The sequence below is a fragment of the Manduca sexta genome, chromosome 7 (genome assembly GCF_014839805.1).
Source record: "Manduca sexta isolate Smith_Timp_Sample1 chromosome 7, JHU_Msex_v1.0, whole genome shotgun sequence".
Lineage (NCBI taxonomy): Eukaryota > Metazoa > Arthropoda > Insecta > Lepidoptera > Sphingidae > Manduca > Manduca sexta.
The window spans coordinates 967,206-981,732 of record NC_051121.1 but is presented as its reverse complement, the minus strand read 5'-3'; the positions used below and the strand labels follow the sequence as shown (position 1 = coordinate 981,732).

Genomic DNA, 14,527 nt, shown 5'->3' with positions numbered 1-14,527 from the left:
CAGTCACAAAATTGAAAATACTCTTGGAAGCTATTTTTTTCTGTTATTTAAGGCGATACCTCAAGGTCCATTTTCATACATTTTGTTTCGGCTTTAATCTGGGTAACTAAACAAGTATTGGCAAGTAAAGAATTTAAATTCACGTCTAGTTAGTGATTAGTTCTCGCAGTTGAAAGAAAAACGTAAAAATAATTAATAATCATGGATATTTCGGCCTTTAAAATTTCATCAAATTTGACAAGTACGTATTGTTAGTGTGAGTGACGGCTGACTGAGTATACCGGCACAAATGAGAACTATATATAAATGATTAACGCTGTCGCAGCAAAATAACCGTGAGATGGCGTTATTTATTCTTTTCAAATTGGATATATCGTAGTAGAATATACATGAATCATTTAAAAACACATCAAATATGATATGCCTTTTAAATAATTTTGTAATGGGAAAAATAGAAAATAGAAATGAGGAGAATCACTAACTTTTTATCACGACAGAGGGCGCACTGTACCTTGGCTTGACAAAACAAACGTCAAATCGTATGACGTATCACTGAGTGTTTATGAATATAATATACTTTTGTTCCAAATGCCTCAATGCAGTGCGTTAAATTGTAAAACAGAGGAATACATTTATTTCCAAAGGAAAGTAAACGTAGAAAGCAATGGGAATCTGCGTTACGTATAAAAACTTCGAAGCTAGTAGCACAGCACGATTGTGTGTTGCGCATTTTACAGAAAAAGATTATTACGGGAAAATCAATTATACAGGTGAGTCACTATAGAATTTCTATGTGATTTACCTATTTCCATTAATTTTAATTACTTCGTGCTAATTATTTTTGTTTTTATGATTTCAGGTTATGAGCTCCTTGCAAAATTTCTTAAAAAGACAGCTGTGCTATCTGTGTTCTTCTTAACGAAGATAAAACCAGAAAATCCAGCTGCTGTGGCACATCAACAACGTATTGAACGAAGAAGTCAGTCGAGTAACAAATGTAGATGATTCACAACCATCAAGTAGCAAAGTTAACCTAATAAGTGACAGAGACAATTTACTGGAAGTTGATCATGAAGAAGCAGTCAAAACAGAAGACAACAGTGCAGTAGGATGTACATATATTATGCATGAATTTATATCTAAGGGCACTCAAGTTGATCAAGAACACAAATATGGGTTTATGAATAGATATAAAGATGATAATGCCACTATTAAGTTTTACACAGGTTTTGAATCATATAAAAAATTGAATTTAGTCTACTCAGCTCTTAGTCCAGTGGTTCACAAAATAAAATATTATGGCAGCAATGTGATTATTCTTAGCAGTGATTCTAATTCTAATTTATTAGTTGGTGCAATACCTGGTAGCTTGCTGTTATATTGTTCTCAAGCATTTGCAGGATTGATAAGTGATCAGTAGGCAGTGGAACAAAGTGACCTTTTAGCAAAATGTGAAAGTGGTAGTAGTATACTGACTGACAGAGGATTTATGATACAATATATATTTCATCAGACAAAAATGTGACCATTAGGATTCCCAGTTTCTTAAAAGAAAAATTTCAGTTGCCTGGTCTTAATGTAATAAAAGATAGGGAGCTTGCAAACAAAGGAGTTCATATAGAAAGAATAATAGGATTAACAAAGACAAACAAAATTTAAAAATGAATTAGACCATAACTATATCCCAATAGTGAGCAAAATCTTTTTTTATGTTTTATGTGCTAAACATCTACAATTTCAGGAATTATACTATTACTATATTGTGAAAGATATTAGATAAAAAGATGTAATTATTTCAATTTATTTATTAATTGTAAATAGTTCTTATACACATACTTATTTACATTTCTGGTTCTAAATTATGTACATAAAAGTTTAACAAATTTGTCAACATGCCATTAATAAATGAGTCATCTCTATTAATGAATATTATTTTCATATCCTCAAATGTGTAAACAATAAAATTGCAATATTGCGTCCCCCGAACAATAAAGTTGGCCTTGGATTTGGGCATAATATGGATGCTGCTTTTTAAATGTAATTCTCCATTAAGTATTTTTAAGTAAGGCACAGTCACAGAGGTTATTTTATAATATCTAGCAGCATATGGACACTTAACCTCAACAATAGTATCTTTACCCAATATACCGTCTGGAGAAACAGCCAGAAAAGGATATTCAAATGATATAATGAATCCACTTTTTTATTTTTAGTCCATAATCTCTATCATATTTGGCAATGGAAATAGTTTCTTGGATTTTACTATGCACAACTAACATAGTCTGCACAGCTTTAGGGGCCAAAATCATATCGATTACATATATTTTTGGTACTTATATGCTTTACTGTGGCACACTAAATGAAACATACTGGCAGTAATCCTGCATGATCTTTCATGCCACTCAGAGGAATCACTTTGGGCTCTTGTATTCTTCTCACTTCCTGAATTTGTTCAGATATAATATTTTTAATAATAGCTTCTCTAGTAAAATATCTATTGGAGTCCTATCTACATAGGTGTAACGATCCCATTCAATGCCATGTGGATTTGCGGGTTCACATGTCTGTAATAAAGGTATTGAGCTTTCATCATATCCCATTACTAAAATTTTCACATAATCAGCATAACTGTCCATAATATCAGTAAGTATCTTTTAGTGTGTTATAAGTACAAGATGTCAATCTCTTGTTGGGTAAATTTTGAACTGCAATGGGTGAATTATAAAATACTTTCTTGGGTCTATTGAATGTCATTAATTTTTGAGTACTTGACAGATGCAATTTAATATTTTTTTTGTGTACCATCCAACAATACAGAGACATGTTTGCAACATGCTTGAGTACCACTGCCTGCAGCACAATCGCAATGGCATTCTTCAATTACTCCATCTTTACTTAATTTTATATCCACAAAGTATACCATTTTTTTCATACTGGCTTTACATTGTCCTCGCAAGTGGGTATAAATGCCATCTGTGGAATAGCGGGCAGTCACAAGATGTCGAAATTCGTACAGGAGTTGTCCTTTATGCTGAGTATTATATCTGCAAAAAAAACAATAATGTAGTAAGAAAATATAATATAATGTTATCAAGATATCATGATATATGAGTGTAGGTATACCAATTTAAATACATAAAATTTACACTGTCATCTTTGTAAACAACTGCCTAAGATTATAATCATTACATATGGGTACATAACTTTCAAAATATTCCTGTATTGCTTGTCTCGTAATCATTGGTAAAGAAGTGTCCGCAATTATGTCTCTGAAAGTATCAGTGGCTGGACTCAGATATGCGATCTCCTCTTGGATCTCGCAGTCAACACCAAAATTTTTATTCCGGTCATTAGATTGCAATCTATAACAAAAACAAGAACTGAGGTCCGAGAACAAGAAAATAAGGCATATAAGCGAATTATAACCTAAATATTATAGTATTTACCTTTCTATCAAATTAGCCTTTTTTTCCGGCAATTGACGCATTTCTTTTACGAACCTCAACTTTAAGTTGAGGCACAGTCATGAAAGCGTACATATTTTAATGAATTAGCACTTCAAATTTCTTGAAATAGCGTCTTCACTTACGTCAAGAAAAGTAAACAACGGTAAACAAAGTACACTCGTGTACCTCCATTGTTATGAGTATTTGATAGAAGCCTTATTTATGATTTGACATATTACAACCGACGTTGCCGCTCTTCCTATTGACCGTCGTCAAGGTCGTGAAGTGAACCTATGGGACGTTGCCAGCTCAATACCCTGTTGGGTCTAAGGTAAAAAGTAAGTTTCATCACATTACGTTAATGTCACTACTATTGCACGCGGTTTTGCCTGTGCAAAATTTTAGATTTAAAATTATAAATAAGATCGCCTGAGAATTTTACCTGTATTTAATATAATGTAATTTGTAAATGTGACGATCGATAAAAGAATATAATATATAGTTTTTCAATAAAAGTTATGATTTTGTTTCTATTTATTAACTTCTCCCTCGGGATAGGTGCTTTAAAATCGTATTTTATACAGTAACTTTTCAAATAAAACTATTTACGGATTTTATCGTGGTGATTTATATTATTATTTTCTCCCTAATGCTATATGTACTTATATTGGGAGAAAATAATAATATATATCACCGCGATAAAATACGTAAATAGACAATATTTCAAAGATAAAAAAATAAACAATACATAATAAAAATAACATCTATGGAGCTTTCAATTAAATAAAGAATAATTGGACGACAGGAGTTAACATATCAGCAATTAATTCTGTTGACAGAAGTTTATATAATCATATTACCGATATATTTAATTGTATTTTTCATTTCAGTGTTTGTATCTTCCAGTATTATATATTAGTCTATGTTTGTTTCGATTTTATACAGTAATCATCTATTATTAATAAATATTTCATTTGTAAAACTTAAATTCCAATCGCCGTAGCGTAACTCAGGAAGATATTTTTTTATATAAATACCTCATACCAAAGTCTGTTTTACAACAATAAATCAAATAAAATAAAATTTCACTCGACGGTCGTATTATATACGGCCAAATTGAATAGCCGCTTTTTCATTATAAGAACAGTACATTACAACCACCTCCGTGACTTGTGACGGCCATTGCATTCAAGGCTTTTACAAAAACATGACGTTACTCGCGATTAAAAACAACCTTATGTGGTGGGTGTGAGGTCGAATTTGTGTTTAGTCCATCAATACTTATGATTTTCTGTTTCATGTTTTGTTTGAATTTATCGACGACGCTAATTTTTGTTATCACATTTGCAAGGAGTTTAGTTCAGCCTTTAGGATTCGATACAAGACAACATAATGGTGGTCTCGGTGTATGTACACCTTTGATGTACACGTATACACGTGCTATACCAAAATATCTGTATGAAGCTCCGTCATGCACCGTCAGTGCTAGCACAACTGAAGCTGCGTTGGAACCAGAACTAACCAATTGATCCCAACCGGATACCGATGCCTATCTACTACCTGTGGAAATGATTTCTAGTAACAATCTGCAATTGGTAATTGGATAACTGATTGTGGACTCGAAGCACGAACTTCAGTGGGCATTTAATGTGCCAAAACATACTCGGGTTATTGTTTCCAAATTCAATATGCCAGTGAAAAACAAAAGGGTTTTCATAGTGTTTCCACATTTTAATGCAGCATGTGTGATGAAATTTGGCACCATTGTTCTGAAAGGGATAACACAAACATAATATGCTTTATGTGGGCAATCATAACAGCTTGCAGATATTACACGCGAGTGGCTCATATGATAATCTTTGTGGACTCGCCAAATATGGCTGGTATTATATTTCTTGCAATTGAAAAACGACAATACATGGGACAAATAATTGACTGCGGAAATAAAGAAACCTGGTGACTAAGATAGATTTATTGCCAGTGTAAAAGGTATATATTGGATGCTACTCTATATATTACTGTTTATATGTAAGGGGCTAGTTAAAAAGGTTATATGGTCACAACTTAGATTCATCATTAGGAATGGAAGTTCCATACACAATATAGGAATTATTATTTATTAGATTACTCATGCCTTTACATTAGCATACTATCTCATGACAATTTTCTTTCCAGGCTTGAATTATCAGCAATAACAAAAAAGCCTATTTATTGGTTTCAAAAATAAATACTGTTTCACAATAGGACAATATTATGAATTGAAAAGAATAGATTTAAACAGACCTAGTTGCTGTAAAAATTACAGAGCCGTTTACGGCAATGGAATCTAAAATAAAAAATTTCAAGAGTGAAGAAATGCATAGTCTCCATTATTTAAATTTTATTAGAGATGGAGATTCTTCTGTGTTTGCTAATGTGAAAGAAAAAAGTACAACATGGGAACTAAATAAAAAATTGACACCAGTGCACAAGGTAATTTATTGTATCCAATATCCATAGACCTTTATCTCCTTGGCATAGTGTTAGTTGTATTATCATGAGGCCGGAGATTCCAAGGTTTTGTTACCATTTATGGGTGATAGGATTTTGAATGCCTCAAATATGATTGGTGTCATAAAATCTCAACTAAATTATTAGTGTAACATTCTTGGTAAAGACTGCTGGTCCCACCACACATTGAAGTAGAATAAAAAAGGAATGTTCAGATACAATTAATGCTTCACATAAATGTTTTGTATTTGTAATCATTAATACCTGGTGGTGTGAACTACTACTATGCTATGCTAATTATCATGATAACTTGCTATATGTCAATATTGTAATTCACCTTTTACTTGGCCGACTAAACATTGAACTTGAATTGATAATGTAATGTGGATAAACATATACTATATTACTACTCACATTTCAGATTTTAGCTAATACAAAGCTTCCACACTATGGATGAAATATTTTGAAACCAAGGTTACTGAAGAACTACTGTGCAATAAATTATTGTACGTAGAGCAATGGTCAGCCTAGTTCCATGGCTGATGATTTTCAGATTCGGCCACCGCATGTATTTGGCAACTATGAGAAGAGGAAAAATTTACTACTCTTTCCATTCGTAATTTATAATATAATTTGTACATAGTGTTACTTTTGTAAAATTAGCCAGACAAATGTGATTTGTTATCTATAATAAAAATATAAAACTATAAACTGGTAAATCATTTGCCATTGTATTCAAATTTAATTAGAGTATGTCATGTTTTAAGTTTGAGAAATCATTTCAGAATTGTGGCATTTTACTTAAAAACAAATAAAACCAAAAACTTTCTTCCAAATATTGTATTTCAGTAAAATCAATGTCCATATTTTCATGACTGGAGCTGGCTGGACAGTCATCCTGTGATTCTGAAGAACTACTACTGTCATCTTTAAGATTTATTATAATTCTTTCAATGTCCTCTTACAGGGTATGTTCTCTCTTGTAATAGTCATTTTAAATTTTTCTTACATGTTGACATGAGATTTTCCAATCATCTTCGGTTATGTCTTGAAACGCACTCACATATGCTTCCTTTAACAAACAAATAATTACTTTTGATTTGGATAATAAATGAATATTAAATTGTAAATTATTATTAAACCTGTACTTTGAATGAATCATTTCATTATTATAACATTAATATTTTATACAATATGAGCTGCTTCTGTTTTGCTATGCCCCATATAAGCTCAATGAGATTTAAATCACAGTAGTAAGGTGGAACCCTTACCACTCTACCTCTACCTACCTACCTACACTACACCTCAATTAGTAATTACTAATTATTGATGCAAGTATCTCAAGATGACGTGGACAATCTTTAAACTAATTTTGTCATATGAATGTAAACATTACCTACGGGCTTGATAATATATTGCAAGATATAGAAAAATACTTAGAGCAAGTAGTAAAAATCACTCCAGACTCATCAAAACTTATAAAGTACACTTAAATTATTAACAAAATAAACTTCCACTTACCAGATCCGATAGAATTGTTTTTGCTTCTTGTTCAGCTAGACATGGTCGGTAAAAGTATTATATATAATTTCTCTCGCGAACCTTATTATTCGCGGCTTATTCATTTTGTATCGCGAATAGTATCTTCTTGTTCTTATTGCAAAATTTTAATAAAAGACAACACCGACACTATTTATAAAACTTCACAAACGTCAAAAATGTGATAATGTTGCCAGGTAAAATAAAGGATTAGTTCCATTTCTACACTTTTTGCCAAGCTATAAAATACAGTATTTTAATTTATTTATTCCCAATTTTTCGTCATCCATTATAAATATGCACCAACAAAGATGCGATACGAGAGATTACGTTCAATTTTTCGAGACCTTGAAATATGTTTTCTGCATTAGTACCATCTAGTGGTCCTATATAAAAATTACTTTCGATATGTGTGCGTGCGTATATGTACACGAAATACCGATCTTTCTGCTTCAGCTAACTTAAACGGTACTATTCTCAGATATTCGTTATGATGAAGCAAAATAAATATATAGATAAATTGTAGCATAGTATATACCTCTAGCATATAGCAAAAAATTTTCTAGAAACAAAGTATTTTGGACGTAATTATAAAAAATGTGACTTTTTGTGACTTCAATGCCATCTAGCGAAAAAATTGCGGCGGAGCCATGAACGGATCCGCCTTAAACTTACTATTAGTTTAAAACTATAAGTAGCAGCTATGTTACTTGATGACCTTATTCAAGTTTGGCATACAATTCAGTTGCAGTAACCTAGTGCTTGCAATTCTCTGATTTTAACCCTAGAAGTTCAAACCAATTCGAAATCATGGGCTGGTCAATTTATTCTTTATTCGAATAACCTGTTTCTCTCCGACCGGGAGATAAGTAAATATTGTTTTCACTTTTCATCATTATTTCACACTACTGTCATCCACCAACGACTGAGAAGAAACTACAGTAGATTAGAATAAAAATAAATACCTATACGCTTTGTACAGTACTGTTTGTAAACAACAGTTGAGATGGCGAAACGAGAACGTCAAATATTGACGGAGTTTTTGCAACTCTATAAAGATCTTACGTGCCTGTGGGATGTGGAGTCCGAATATTATAAAAACAAAAAAAAAAGGTACCAAGCATGGGGACTGTTGGCGGGAAAACTAAGGGAATTGGAACCTAAAGCAACAATTATGACAGCAAGAAAAAGGATAGATTCTTTGCGACATGGGTACAGAAGGGAAGTGAGAAGGGTATGTTAAAACATGCAATAAATTTAATAGTTTTGCATTGTGTTAACTATGGACAGGCTTGGAAACCCCAGTTATTAAAAATTACAGTTAGTAAGTGGGTATGGATATAACATTATAATCTTATGTGTATAAGTATGTTTAATGTAGAAGTGTATGGCAAAAAATCTACATGTTTAGAAGGGGTCTGGGTGGTTTGTGCCTGCATACCTACTCATAAGATTTTGAGGCTACTACTATAAATTTTTGAAATTACCAAGATTATCAAATCTGCAAGTATACAGAAGTGTTTCTTTTAATACAAAGTTCCCCCTCCACCTGGACAATTACTAGCTACACCCTAACATGTTCACTAAATGTATCCTATATTTGTAAACTTTGCAGATGAAACTATCAAAGCAAATGTCTCCAAAGTCTAGTAGTACCTATACACCTAATTTGTGGTACTTCAATCTTCTAAAGTTCATTGATAACAATGAAGAACAATGCACTAGCGGAATTGATACTCTTAATAGTGATGAAGTAAGTAAAACTTACTTTATTTTGCTGCACAATACCACAAGCAATCTCCTTGTCCCATGGCTCAACTGCCCATAAACAGAAGCAACTCCATTCAGAACTTTGAATGACAAAGCATTGCATGGTGATTAATTGTGCTGTACATTCTGAGATAAATGCATTATGAGCAATAATTACATTAGATACAATGTAATTAAATAATATTATTGCTCAACAACTGACATTTAAACATAAGCAAGATGGCGTCACCTACCCAGTAGATGCCTAGTTTGTTTGAAAAATTTGTTGAAGCAAAGAAATAACATGAAAAAAAATAGGGGTGGTCATTGCTTTTCTTTATTATATAAGTGCATTTTGTAAGTTGATCACAGTTGAAAGCAAAATAATAAAAACTTATCACCACTTAACATTCAATTCTCTATAAGTTGCTAACCTTTTACAGATTATTCTTATACTTTTACGAGTGGTAGAGATTCCCTTAAGCTATAAAATCATTCTTTTTTTTTTCCTGGAAATGTAATAATCAATGTCAATGTTTTTCAGGAATCCCAAGAGAACGAACCATCAATAGTAAGACCAAAAACAAGGTTTGCTACTAAACAAATAAAAAGTCCTGGAGGTATAGGTTTATTGGAAAAGAAAAAACTAAAATTATATGACACAGCTAAGTTATTATTGCAACAGGAGGATGTAAAACACAATCCATTTGGATTGTATGTAGGGGAACAGTTAACACAAGTATCCAAGTTCCAAAGGCATGTGGCAGAGAAATTAATTTCTGAAATAATTTTTCTAGGTAGAACTAGAAAACTCAGTATTGACTCTAAAATAGAGATTTCTAAAGATATTTCTACTCATAGTAATTATTCACATTTAAAGACTCCTTCTCCGGATTACATTTGACATTACTGCTAAAGTGAAGGATGATTGTGTTACTTACATAAGTACAGCTTTGCAGAGATGTCTGTTAGATGAAATATATGTTAGCACAAGGGAACAGAAAACAACAGCTTTTAGATAACATTCCGTTCAGCTAAAAGCTGTTGATTTCCACATAGCACATTGCTTTGTTATCTCTTGTGGTTTCTCCAAAGTTGCTGTTAAATGTGAATCCTAGAAAATGTAAATAAAAAAATATAGGTATAATAAGGAATATTGATTATTAATAAAATGTTAAAATATATACTAACATTGTTTTGAAACTGTGTAAAAATCTTTGTTTAACTTACTACATGTCATGGAATAGACCAGACATATACCTTTTGGTCAACAACACAGCTCTTCATAAACAGTAGCCATGCAAACTACCAAAAAACCAAACAATTGCTATTACAAAGTACCTCATGGCAATACATATTAGGTACTAATTACACCGGCTACAATGTAATATAAACTGGAATAAGAGTGCTTGCATACTGTAGGCAACCTTTTGCCATGCCAGAACAAAGAAAAAACAAGTCTTTCAACCTAGAACAAATAGTTTTTGATATAAAGCACATAAATGGTTACTAAAATAATGCTTTATTACAAAATATATTTAGTGTTAACACTGAATCCCATATAAATAGCAATCATGTGTTTAGGGACTAGTAAAAAGCCATTTCATTAATGTTTAAGTAGATTATTTATTTAATTACATTTTACTTCACATGATGGATATTAATTTGTCATAACTGTATAAATAATACTATCTTGCTCTACTTAATACCATAATACATAACATAACGCAATCAAATTAAAAATATGTGCATCTTAATGTATAAGTGAAGACGTACAGCAGAAGGTGTAAAAAGAATATAATAATTGGTAAATATAACATATTAAATTTATACAAATTTACAAATAATAGGCCTGACTAACTGATTAACACATTGACTCATTAATGTGGAATGCCCACCGAAACCTATTGAACCAATGCCGAATTTTGCACAGTAATTATATTTAAGATATGTATAGCTGGCAAACAACTTAGCACACTACTGTGGGGCAGGGTTTTTATTGTATGTATATGTGAGAACTAGGACAGTATACATTTCCTGTAAACAGACTATTTAAAATTATGGGTGTGGCAAAACTGAAAAATACATAGTATAATATTAGTAAATTATGTTGCATACAGTAACAAATAGTACTTCTGCTGTATAGCCCTCAATGGAATGTGGTGAACGCTTAGTTAGTTCTTAGCTGATAGTCTCCGTTCTGGGTTATATACCTAACCCACGGCAACGCTTGGTAGCCACTCTTCTCAATAATCTTCAGGTACCTCACTTGTATACCAGAAGTGGTAAAGTATGGAATTTCGAATTTAACTTGAATAGGGGGCTTTCCATCCACCTCCTCACATTCAACGGAGGGTAGACCGAAGTGAGCACGCATTAAGTACTCCTTACCTCCTGGGAATGATTTAATTGACCAAGTTATGGCATTCTGCTCTGGAGTATATTTTACACTGCCAATAGTAGTTTTGAATTTGGGTGAGTCAGCATCAGCGGGTACTGGAATTATGATCTCAACATTATTTGCTGTGGAACGTCTTTTGAACTGAGACTTGGCTTTTATCATATACTCCACTCGAGAGTGCGCATGACGTTCAATGACGGATTCAATCCAAATTAATGGTTTCACATGAGTGTTCAGTCTGTAGGACATCAACTCAAACTCTCCATCTGGAGGTATGAAAGAGATGGTCCTGTCATTTTCAAATCTTGACAACCTGACGCACTGATGGAACTTTACGTCTTCTAATTCAACAGACTTGGACTTCCCTCTGCCAGTACTCTCGAACAGTACTTTATCATTTAAACCAAGTCTCAATTCTGGCATACCAGAGAGATACACTCTCATTTTAATAGCTCCAACAATTTCACTCCTCAAGACATTTCCGTTTGAGTTAGCTAACAAATTGACAGACTCTATAACATCTAGGAATACTTCGTTTTTCCTGTACTTGATGCCTTCAGATCTCCAAGACACCGCATTTGTTACAGCCATAGGTATTCTAGGCTGCATTTCTAGTTTGTGTCCCTCCTGAGTGATATATTCTTGAAGGATCTTACTATCGGTGGTCTGTGGGTATCCAAAGTCGATGAGTTCGTCGAGGAGCTCGTAAATGACAACGAAATTGTCACGGATACTCTCCTCTTCCAGTTCTTTGAAGTACTCAGTCATGACTTCAACAATTTTGTAAAGAAAAACAAATACCAATGCAATGTTAGCGTTTTTCTTAGTAGTTGAAACGATGTAAAGATTGTTCGTTTTGATGTAAGAGAATGTGCATTCGCTGGTCTGCAATAGTGGAGTGAGCATACCTTCCTCTTCTTTCTCCATGAGTAGAGGCATGAACTTGTCTATGACACCCATGTCGACATCGCCCCGGTAATTCCTTGAAATAAGGACTTTGCCTTTTACATCTAGGATGTAAATCGCCGAAGAAGACATCTTTAACGCTGAAATGACAAAATTACAACATTATGAGTTTAATCGCGACCACAAAACTTGTTTATAAATGGTCAACTTTATGGCACAAATACTGGAATTTTAAACTGAGACTTAGGTAATAAATTAAAGGTATATGGAATTATAGAACAATATTGCTGTACTTACTTGTGAAATTAGGTTTTTATGTAAAATTATCTACATTATCTTGGACAAACATACGTGTGAAATTGTCACCAAAATTGAGATGTCAAAATTTTCGATGTCGACAGTGTTGCCATATGGATAGTCGTCCAACTTCCTAAAGTCGCCCAATCTTGTAAGCAAGTGGGCAACAAAAAAGACCCTAATTTTCCATTTATCGGAGAAAAACGTGATAATCATACAAACATTGTAGCCTATAAGTTTTAAAAATTACCTTTAGAACTTCATTTACCCGATAATTCCTAATGGTGAAAAATCGCATAGAATAAGTAATATTATAATGTTTTTTGAAGTAATATTCTACGAAAGAAACAATCGCTTGACAACACTAGAACTTGTAATTTGGCTGGTGTATAGGGGCTTACTCCGGAATTGCATTATGAATTCAAACACAGCATTCAGAATCTGTAAAACAGATGCTTACCTTACACATTGTTCAAAAGTTTTCACATTCCTACACGACGCGAAGTTATAAAAAAAGTAGAAAATAAAAAAAAAGTAAAATTTACAATAAAGAGCTATGATAAGTGTTTAAATAATTTTATTATGATTACGTTATAACAATTTACTTACATTTAATAAATATCTATACCTTATCCTGTTGTAAATCAGTTGCAAAATTCATGACTCGGAGATAAATATCGATTGTTTGATCTTTTGTCTACATCCTCGGCTCACGTTCAAATAGATAAATATCCGATCAAGGGCTTCCAACTTAGAGATAATCCCCCTAAATATCGTGGGATAATTAAGTAGTATACGAGATTTTTTAGGGGCGAAATATTTTTGGGATATTATTAGGAGCTTTTTTCATTATATGTATATAATAAAAATTATAACGTGTCCGAATTTTAAAACGCGCCGAACGATCAGCGCGCAGGCACGAACCGTTTTACCTATGGCCTCGCGTTACTGCTCGGCCAATAGCAAGCCACGTAGCGGCTCGGGGACGCGTTGCCAGTCCGTTGCCAGCCCTCGCCACACGTGCACACGCATCACCCGAGCTCCGTCACGATACCGTTTATAATACTTAAATGTATTTTCGCTTATATCGTGGAGCTGTATGTAATAATGATTATGTGGTAATAATAAAATGTTAGTCGTAAATCACGGCTTTTCCAATTTAATTCGCCCTGAACCCCCAAAGAAAAGTTGTTATAAAATGAATATAACATATAATAAGAATGATTATAATATGATAATAAAATGCAAATGTTGTCAATTTCACTTTAGAAATAGGACATCATAAATTTTAAAAAAATATCAATAGGGGACCGGACAGGTATTACCAAAAAATCTGAAATTCAGTTTAAAGTAAAGTTTGTAATATTAAAAATATTATCTCATATTTGTTTTTGTAAAAGAGTTGTGATTTGTATTTTTAAATCAATAAATAAAATACAATAATTATAGTATTTTTAGTCTATTCTTTACGGCAAATGAAACACCAATCACGGCGCATGACGTCACACGTGGGTAAAATGTAAACAAACAGACGTCATCTGGATGTCATACCGCGTTGTGTTATTTTAATACTTTAAATGTGTTTTTTGTCACAGAACTGCTCTAATAATTAATATTACTTTATACGGGACGTTGTTACTATCTTCCAGCTTAACGTTTACAGATTGTTTAATCGTTAATCATAATGGACCGCAAAAAA

At 32.8% G+C, this 14,527-nt stretch overlaps 3 protein-coding genes and 3 long non-coding RNA genes across 9 annotated transcripts; 3 read left to right on the top strand and 3 right to left on the bottom strand.

Moving 5' to 3' along the window:
• Nucleotides 1-136: 136 nt before the first annotated feature.
• On the top strand, nucleotides 137-1,919 carry LOC119193802. The gene is made up of 2 exons (XR_005114050.1): nucleotides 137-770; nucleotides 860-1,919. It is a non-coding gene; the product is annotated as an uncharacterized LOC119193802 (long non-coding RNA).
• Nucleotides 1,791-3,905, bottom strand: LOC119193801. 4 transcript variants are annotated; one of them, XR_005114049.1, is made up of 4 exons: nucleotides 3,447-3,903; nucleotides 3,124-3,362; nucleotides 2,921-3,044; nucleotides 1,791-2,564 (listed from the first exon to the last, which is right to left on the bottom strand). XR_005114049.1 is itself a non-coding variant. In XM_037447529.1 (4 exons), exons 1-4 carry the CDS (start codon nucleotides 3,485-3,487, stop codon nucleotides 2,436-2,438), a joined length of 453 nt encoding a protein of 150 aa, XP_037303426.1. In that variant the 5' UTR covers nucleotides 3,488-3,905; the 3' UTR covers nucleotides 1,791-2,435. The 4 variants fall into 4 exon arrangements, 2 of the variants coding, with proteins under 2 accessions (XP_037303426.1, XP_037303427.1); XM_037447529.1 differs by having other exon boundaries at nucleotides 3,204-3,362; nucleotides 3,447-3,905; XM_037447530.1 differs by having other exon boundaries at nucleotides 2,803-3,044; nucleotides 3,204-3,362; nucleotides 3,447-3,900.
• Nucleotides 3,906-4,679: 774 nt separating this feature from the next.
• On the bottom strand, nucleotides 4,680-7,629 carry LOC119193803. The gene is made up of 3 exons (XR_005114051.1): nucleotides 7,458-7,629; nucleotides 6,351-7,008; nucleotides 4,680-5,215 (listed from the first exon to the last, which is right to left on the bottom strand). It is a non-coding gene; the product is annotated as an uncharacterized LOC119193803 (long non-coding RNA).
• LOC119193804 lies at nucleotides 5,485-6,772 on the top strand. The gene is made up of 2 exons (XR_005114052.1): nucleotides 5,485-5,918; nucleotides 6,358-6,772. It is a non-coding gene; the product is annotated as an uncharacterized LOC119193804 (long non-coding RNA).
• Nucleotides 7,630-7,740: 111 nt separating the features above from the next.
• Nucleotides 7,741-10,410, top strand: LOC115447411. The gene is made up of 3 exons (XM_030174441.2): nucleotides 7,741-8,709; nucleotides 9,091-9,228; nucleotides 9,769-10,410. The coding sequence occupies exons 1-3, from the start codon at nucleotides 8,482-8,484 to the stop codon at nucleotides 10,126-10,128; spliced, it is 726 nt and encodes a 241-aa protein (XP_030030301.2). The 5' UTR covers nucleotides 7,741-8,481; the 3' UTR covers nucleotides 10,129-10,410.
• A 420-nt stretch (nucleotides 10,411-10,830) lies between these two features.
• LOC115447410 (AP-1 complex subunit mu-1) lies at nucleotides 10,831-13,034 on the bottom strand. Its single transcript, XM_030174440.2, has 2 exons — nucleotides 12,829-13,034; nucleotides 10,831-12,671 (listed from the first exon to the last, which is right to left on the bottom strand). The coding sequence occupies exon 2, from the start codon at nucleotides 12,661-12,663 to the stop codon at nucleotides 11,395-11,397; it is 1,269 nt and encodes a 422-aa protein (XP_030030300.1). The 5' UTR covers nucleotides 12,664-12,671; nucleotides 12,829-13,034; the 3' UTR covers nucleotides 10,831-11,394.
• Nucleotides 13,035-14,527: the final 1,493 nt, after the last annotated feature.